This window comes from Tamandua tetradactyla, chromosome 23 (genome assembly GCF_023851605.1).
Source record: "Tamandua tetradactyla isolate mTamTet1 chromosome 23, mTamTet1.pri, whole genome shotgun sequence".
Taxonomy (NCBI): domain Eukaryota; kingdom Metazoa; phylum Chordata; class Mammalia; order Pilosa; family Myrmecophagidae; genus Tamandua; species Tamandua tetradactyla.
This window is the reverse complement of record NC_135349.1, coordinates 31,382,051-31,391,249: the sequence shown is the minus strand read 5'-3', so window position 1 is coordinate 31,391,249 and position 9,199 is coordinate 31,382,051. Positions and strand designations below refer to the sequence as shown.

Here is a 9,199-nt window from a genome sequence, read left to right as displayed (position 1 = left end):
TCAGTTTTGTTAAAATTAATTATAAGCATATTTATGGTGCTATAAGCATGTTTTCCAAATTCCACATGTTTTGGTAAAATCATAAACTCAACAATGAATGCATCTGACTGCAAAATTCATTTAAAACCTTTCTGCCCCTTTTCTCTTGTAAATTAGAGATAATAGTAACACATACTGTAAAATATTTATGGATGGGTTAAATTGTTACTAACTTTATGTGCCAAGTTCATTCTAATTATGCAATATATTTGAACTTCTATTATATAATATCCAAATGATAATTTATACCTAATGCATATTTGGCAGATACACTAAGATATTTTCAGTCACATTTTGCAACCTATATTTTGTGTATGAATTCTGTGAATGTTAAACAATTTTTTTAATTCCAGATAATCTGTATAATCAAAAATGTTTTTCAGGTCATTCATACTAAGTATCACCTTTGATTTCTCAGTATTTTACCACAGTCAAATGCTATGGGAATTAGGAATAACACAAATGTTCCTGACTTCATCCTTATGGGATTGACAGACTCTGAAGAGATCCAGCAGGTCCTCTTTATGTTATTTCTCCTGATATACCTGATTAATATGCTGGGGAATGCAGGGATGATACTGATAATATACATGGATCTCCAGCTTCACACCCCCATGTATTTTTTCCTCAGTCAGTTGTCATTCCTTGACCTCAGTTACTCAACGGTCATCACACCTAAAACCTTAGAAAACTTACTGACTTCCAACAAGATTATTTCATTTACTGGCTGTTTCACCCAGATGTATTTTTTTGTCTTCTTGGGTGCCACTGAAGTTTTCCTTCTCTCTTCAATGGCCTATGACCGCTATGTAGCCATCTGCAACCCTCTTAATTATCCAGTTGTCATGTCCATGAGACTTTACTGTGCCCTCATCACTGGGTCCTATGTGGTTGGCTTTACTGACACCTTGGTTGTTGTTCTTTGTATGAACAGTTTGTATTTCCGCAAATCACATGTAATCCATCACTTTTTCTGTGATATAACCCCAATTTTAGTCCTGTCCTGCTCTGACACTGGTTATACTGAAATCTTGATATTCATTGTGGCTGGCTCCACCTTAATGGTGTCTCTTATCACAATCTCTGTGTCCTATGGGCCCATTCTATCTACTATCCTGAAAATTCATTCCACTTCAGGAAAGCACAAAGCCTTCTCCACTTGCGCTTCTCACTTCCTGGGAGTCACCATCTTTTACAGCTCTGTGGTTTTTACCTATCTAAAACCAAAGCAGTCCTACTTCTTGGGAAAAGATCAAGTGGCCTCTGTGTTCTATACTATGGTGACCCCCATGTTGAATCCACTCATTTATAGTCTAAGGAACAAGGAAGTGAAAAATGCTCTCATTAGAGTCATACAGAAGAGAGAGGGCTCAAGGCAACTGAAATGACAATGATGCTGAACATTCAACATTCAATATTAACTTTACTTTCTTTCTTTTTTGGGTATTTACATGGTCTTTCCCTGAATACATTAGTGTTCTGTAATTACTTTTGATTAGCTATGCTGTACTTTACCATGCACAACCTGGAAAATTTCCAAAGATATGTTTTTAGAAATCTGCATAGTAATTGGGAGCCATGAAATATATACCATACCTGTGGTCTAGATTATATGTGTTTGTAAGCACAACCAATATGAAAAAATGTGGAGTCATCTTTCAAACTGCATCATAGAAATCTTCAGGCACTTTCCGATTTCAGAGAATTTTATTATGGAAAGCACTTTCAGAGGTGATTCCATTATTCTGTAGAGAAGAAATACATTTCCGTGTTAGATTCTAGATCTACGAGCTTTTTAGCAGAATTTTCCCTTGGTAAGTCACTGAAAGTTTAACTGTATAAGAATAATAATAAATCTAGGTCCTTATAGTTAATGTAAAAATTAAGTCAGATGATGAATGTGAAGAATTTAATGGGGTACTTATAGAAATAACCATTATCATCAGAATAATTGGATTTTTGCAAAATTTTTATTATACTATGTGTTTATTATGAAAATGATCATCGGTATTTCATAACTACTTTTGCCTCATCTCAGTGATAAACACTAAAAAGGGAAAACAGTACTTCAAACACTTGTTCTTAGAGCAAGGAAAAATATTTTGATATAATTCAGCTATAGAAAAACTGTATATGTACATTGATGAAAATTTGGAAATTGTGTTTAAATACTAAAGAAAATAGAAAGAATCCTGAATATTAAAGAAAAGTATACAATTTTGATAGTCTTTTCACAGTCTTTCAGACTAATGTTATGTATGTGTATGTATATGTTAATATATATATTTTTGTCATTTTCTATTTTATTTGCAGCTTTCAGTTTTCATTCTTTCCTTACATTTCTGTTAATTCCTCTGTCATTTAATCTTGAGAGAATCAAGAATCTCTTCTTGCAATTTTGTAATAGCTGAAGGTTTATGAATTATCAGGATAAATATCTGCATACTGTAGTATCTCTTGTCACTATTTACTAACAATTAGAAATACCTACCATTCTGTGATATTTCAACAAGAAATTTCTAATTAAATTTATTTAATTAGAAATTATTGTTTCTTTGTTTAAATTCAATATGATTAAAATCAGTATCTCCAGGTTTGTTATTTAAAATTAATCAATTTCTAATTAAAGTCTTGTTTTATTTATTAAATTTTAGTAGAGAAGATTCATAAACTTAAGAATTCATAATGATTCCTAATTTTGTGACATCTCATAAATTTCCATCAGATAAGCTGCTAAAATTTCCTTTAAAAAATTCCTCTACAAATGTGGGTTTTCAGTTTTAATTTTCTTTGCTTTTCAAACTTATATAAGAAAATTTTACATATTGTCCAAGTATTCAATTATAATAAATTTCAACTTCTGTTTTAGAGATAAAATGTTAAACAACTTTTCATTAATTCATCACTGTTCATTAATTTATTCCAACAGCTAATATCTGTAATTTACTCTTTTACATTCTTAACTTATGTAACAATTTTAACTCATCATATACAATGCCATATAAATTATTTCCTTAGAACTTCTTTCTGATGTGAAATCTGTTTTGTTCATTCTATTTTGTTCATTATCTCCATTTTTCACAATACTTCTTTTGCTTCCTTTTCAGTGAGTAATGTCTTTGATAAACATTTATATTTTAGCAATATAATTTTTTGACTAACTCACTTCTGGTACATAGATTGTGTCTATTCTTATATATAAGGTTTTTTACATTTTCTTGTCACTTTATGAAATATGCTGGTCTTACTTTCATTTATGTACATTTCATTGATTTAAAAAATGTATGCTGTTGACTTGTGTTGACAATGATAGTCAACAGAGTCTATAATTCTGTAGACAACCTAAATTCAAGAAATGCTCAAATTTATTTTACAATTAATGGCTTTTAGTATGTTCACAGAGTTGTGTATTCATCACCTTTATAAATTTTAAACATTTTCATTATTCCAAAAAGCCCTAAGCAAGCACATCTCAATCCCTTTTTATTCTCTAAGCCTACATATCACTGATCTGTTTCTGTCAGAACTAGCAATTTTTTTCCTTCTCTATAAATTTATCTAAATGAAGTTAAACAATACATAGTACTTTGTTTCTGGTTTCTTTCACTTAGCATTTTTATTTTGTAATTTATGGAAGAATATTCATATATTAGTATTCAGTACAGTCCATAGTTTGCTTTGTGATTTTTTTTACATATATACAATCTTATTGCTAATACCCTCTAACAGTATCATACATTCATTCTAATTTATGGAAGAACATCCTTATATTTTTACTTATGACCATGTGTATCATCCACAAAATAGTTCATTATGTTACACAGTTCCATGTTTCATCCTCTCGCTTTCCATCTGTTGACATGAATGACCTTAAATTTTCCCTTTCAATCGCATTTACATGCACATACCACTGCTGCTAATTTCACTCATTATAATGTGCTATCATTGCCTCTTTTCATTTCCAAACATTTATAATCAATCTTATTACACATTTTTCAAATAGTAAGCATCAGTTCCACAATCTCTGTCATTATTCTATCTTCTGGTGATGTATATTCCAGATATGAACTCGAGGAGGTTGATAATTATATTTAATTCATATAAGTGAAGGCATACAATATTTTTGCATGTCTGACATCACTGAACATAATACCCTCAAGATTCATCCATGTTGTCACATGCATTGAGACTTCATTTATTCTTACAGCTGAATAATATTCCATGATATGAATATACCACATTTTCTTTATCTATTCATTGGTTGATAGACCTCAATGAAGTCTCTTTTATTCGTTTTTCTTTCATCATTCATGCTTTGGATCTTAGTCCTCTTCCCAAAAGATCTTGCAGTTGCTTCTCTACAATTTCTTTTGGGAGGTTTATAGTTCTGGCTTTATATGTAGGTCTTAGATTCATTTTTGAGTTAATTTTTGTATAGTTTGTGAGATAAAAGTCATCTTTCATTATTTTGGATATGGATATACAGTTTTCCCAGCACCATTTGTTGAAAAGGCTGATCTGAATCAGTTGTGTGGAATTAGCAGCCTTGTCAAAAATCAAATGACCATAGAAGTGAGTGTCTATTTCTGAATTCCCAATTTTTCCCATTATGCCATTTTTACTGATGCTGTTTTGTAATATGGTTTAATGACAGTAAGTGAGAGTCCTCCAATGTTGTTCTTTCTCAAGTTGTTTTTTACTATTTGGGGTCCCTCTTCCTTCGTAAAAAAAATTTGTTAATGAACTTTTCCAGTTCTTCAAAATGGGCTGCTGGAATTTTGATTAGGATCATGTTGAAGCTATAAATTAACTTCAGTTGAAGTTTTTACAATATTTAGCCTTCCTGTTTATGAGCACACAATATCTTTCCATTTATGTAGGTCTTCTTCTTACCTAATAACAATGCTTTATAATTTTATGAATATAGGTTCTTTACATCTTTTGCTAAATTCATTCCTATACATTTGATTATTTTATTTGCTATTAAAATATAGATTTTATCTATATTTAGATATAGATTGCTATAGAATAGTTTTTTCCCCTCATTTGTTCCTCAGATTGCTCATTACTAGAATATGGAAACACTACTGATTTTTACATGTTAATCCTGTATCTTTTCACTTTACTGAACTTGCTTATTCATGATACTAACTTTGCTGTAAAATTTTCAGGACTTTTTAGCTATAGGATTATATCATCTACAATTAGTGAAAGTTTTACTTCTTCCTTTTCAATTTGAATTATTTTATTTCTTTTTCCTTCTTAATTTTTATAGCTAGAACTTCTAACACTGTAATGACTAACTGGTGACAATGGGCTTCCTTATCTTTTTCCCAATCTCAGTGTGAGAGCTTTCTCTCTTCCACCATTGGGTAGATATTAGCTGTGCCTTTTATATACATTCTTTATCATGTTGAGAAAGTTTCCTACTATTCTTTTGAAGTTTTTAATTTTTATAAAGAAAGTATGCTGGGTTTTGTTAAATGCCCTTTCTGCATCAATCAAACAGTTTTGTGAGTTTTCTGTTTTTCTATTAATGTGGTGTATTACAATAATTGATTTTCTTGTGTTGAACTACCCTTTTATACTTGGAAAAAAACTCATTTATTCATGGTGCATAATCCTTTTAACATGTGGTTGGATTCAATTTGCAAGTATTTTGTTGAGGATTTCTACATCTATGTCCACAAAAGATATTGTTCTGCAGTTTTCTTTACTTTTGGAGTTATTTGTCAAGTTTTTGTATTAGGGTGATATTAGCATCACAGAATGAGTTAGGTAGTGGTCCCTCTTCTTCAATTTTTTACAACAGCTTGAGCAGAATTTGTATTAGGTTTTCCCAGGATATTTGGTAAAATTCAACTGTGATGCCATCTAGTCCTGGTTTTAATATCATTACTTGTGATCAGTTTGTTGAGGTCTTCTATTTCTTCTGGAGTCAGAGTACTGTTTCCCAGTACTTCTAGAAAAATGCTATTTCATCTAAGTTCTATACTTCATTGGGATACAGTTGTTCACAGTATGCCCTTAGATAACTACCCCTTCTCCTTTCTGATTTTATTTGCATCTTCCCTGTTTTATCTTTGTCAGTGTAGTTGACAATGACAGTGTAATCCATCAATTTTATTGATCTTTACAAAGAATCAGCTTGTGGTTTTATTGATACTTTATTTTTTTAACCTTGATTCATTTTTTTCTGCACTAATAATTTTTATTTCTTTTTTCTTCTAGCTTTGGGATCAATTTGCTTTTGTTTTTCTAGTTATGCCAGGTGTGCAGATGGTTCTTTGATTTTAGCTCTTTCTTTCTTTTTAATGTAGGTATTCAGTGATATATAGTTTTCTCTCAACACTGCCTTAGGTTCTGCTGATTTTCATTTGTTTCAAGATAGTTACTGATTTCTCTTCCAATTTCTCTTTTACCACTGATATTTAAAAGCACATTATTTAACTTTCTTAAATTAATGCCTATTTCATTCCTCCATGTTATTGAATTTCAACTTTATTTCATAATGATCAATTTTTTAAAATAAATTCACTTTTTAAAATTAATCAAGACTTGTTTTGTGATATAACATGTGGCCTATACTGGATAATCATCAAGGAATACTTGAGAAGAATGCATGCCATGCTGTTGTGGGGTTCTGTATATGTCTTTTAAGGCTAGTTCATTTATTAAATTATTCAAGTTCTCTGTTTCCTTATTGACCCTATGACTAAATATTCTGCATATTAATTTGAATTGTGCCTTGAAGTCTTCAACTTTCATGATAGATATGTCTATTTCTCCATTCGCTTGTGCCAGTGTTTGCCTCATGCATTTTTGGACATTCTGATTAGTGCATAAATACTGATGATTGCTATTTCCTATTGGTGGATTGGTGGATTGGTATATTTCTTAATACATTTTGTCCTCCATTTACTAATTAAAAAAAATTAATGACATTGAATATTTGTCAGGATAAAGTTCTAAATTTTATGGAATATAGGACAAAGAAGTCATGTTTCACTTCTGATTCTTATTCTTTACCCTCCCTCCTAATTATTTTCCTATCAGAGATAACTTATTGGAATCCTGCAAATAAAGATGCAGCAAAAACAGATTAGTCATAAAATGAATTTTGAGAATTATCACTTCTTCAACTTTTATTTATCTTATTCAAAAGTATGATTAATAATTATAGAAAATTTATTTCAATGTTGTGATGAAAAACTCATGGTGATTTTGCAAGTAGTAAATATAGCTAATTGAGGTGAAATTGACATAAAAAATCTCCAACAGGCTCTAATTTTGGCTTAAACACCAAGAATATCTATTTTGTAATACAGTTAGGCTGGGTTTTTGCTCTCCGAGAAACTTTTTTCACTACCACTGAACTTTTTGATAAAGAGAAGAATTGTACTTCCAAAAATCATTAAAAAATAACAATTTAATTCCAATATATGCTATTTTTAATACCTAGACTAATATCATAAAATTCCCTCCTAAAATTCTGGAGTGTAAATAGTTTTTTATAACCAAAAGTACAAAAACTTGATTTTATTGTTATTAATAAATGTAAGGTCATAAGACATTTCATCTAGTTACATGGAGAGGAAGAGACGTTTTTGCAATTAAATTAGTCATAAAATGCTTCGCAAACCAGCATTGATTTTTGCTTTCCTCTCTCATGTTTCTTTAAATACAATAAAAGACAGCAGACTATAAAATAAAACAAGTTGCTCAAACATTGTTCAAACATTGTTGTGGCTGGTTAAAACAATACATCTGCTATGTCACTGAATTAGGTGAAACTGCCAAAACTTAATGGTGAAAGTCTGTCACGGGTTGTTTTGGTGATTTCAACAGCTGGTGCACATGCCTAGAAAAGATTTAGTTATGTGGCACCAGCTAATGCAAATTACATGAAGTTACAGGCTTTCAGAATGTCTAATATAACATTGGTCAAACTGTATTACAAATAGTTAATAATAAAACTGAATTGTCTCTGAAAATATGGTGAGATAAAGTTATGTAAATACATACATATACATAAAAGGAAACACTATATGCACAAAGGAAAGTAATTGAAAGAAAACACATCCATAGATTAACAATATTTATAAAATAATTTTTTTTCCTCTTTGAATTTTGTTGTATTCTAACTTTTGTTCAATAAACAATTTTTTGCCCCTGATAGTGTCAAATTTTTAAATATAAAGGTGTCATTTTAAAAATGTGCTATTCCATTCCTGGTGCTTAACAATCTGGATTTTCATGCATAGATTAACAAACATATCTCTAGAAATACTATCTCTTTTACCCAATCAGAAATGAGCCCATCAAAAACTTAATCAAAATTTGTTGCTCAGTATTATCTGCTGTCTATATGGAATGCAACTCTTTGTTACAAAGCTAACATGGATGCATTAGTCCTAGAATTTCTATTCTTGGAATCATGCCAAGTAATCTACCTTGGAAATTGGTCCCAGAGATGACCACATGTTGCATTATCAGCAACATTCAATAAAAGAGGTGCTATGGCATCATCAGGGTAAACAACAAGCTGTGTTTTTTATCACAGTAGCTCTCTGATATACCTGTGAAATATAATTTCCAACTGAACATTCTATTTGATGATGACTTAAATAAAAAAAATAGGGTGATATATTTTGTCTCAGAAAAAACAGAAATTTATGCACAAAAGTTAAACATAAGTTATCCCAAAGAATTTTAAAAATTATAACACTGAAATTTCAGGCCCTTTAGTTTACATATTTTGTTTGTGAGAAAACTTGAGGTTGACATATTTCTACACAAACAATACTGGAAGTAAGTTGTCAATGACTTTGGGTCACAGTAGGTCTTATTCTTAAATTAGAGTTCTTTAGATTATCTAACAGTAAATTTTTATAATAATTGAAAAATATGCCTATGGACTTAAATATCTGGTAGGGCTTATCTAAGTAATGCCAAGATTTACAGAAATGGAATTATCAAATTGATGGAACCAGAGTCATCAAGCAAGGAGTATATATTGAAAATATAATTTTTGAAGAAATTTTTTATAGGTAATCTCTTAAAAACATATTTTCTGAAAATCAATAGTAGCATGTTCTATCATATTAATAATCCCCAATAAAGTACCTTAAGGTTTTAATTTCTGATCTTCAATTTCTAT

The 9,199-nt window shown here is 30.3% G+C and overlaps 1 protein-coding gene across 1 annotated transcript; it reads left to right on the top strand.

Moving 5' to 3' along the window:
* Window positions 1-479: 479 nt before the first annotated feature.
* On the top strand, window positions 480-1,427 carry LOC143666601 (olfactory receptor 8H1-like). Its single transcript, XM_077140251.1, has one exon. The coding sequence runs from the start codon at window positions 480-482 to the stop codon at window positions 1,425-1,427; it is 948 nt and encodes a 315-aa protein (XP_076996366.1).
* The last annotated feature ends 7,772 nt before the right edge of the window (window positions 1,428-9,199 follow it).

Excerpts from the sequence above, each read along its gene's own strand:
- LOC143666601 (XM_077140251.1), top strand. The coding sequence starts at position 480 with ATGGGAATTAGGAATAACACAAATGTTCCTGACTTCATCCTTATGGGA.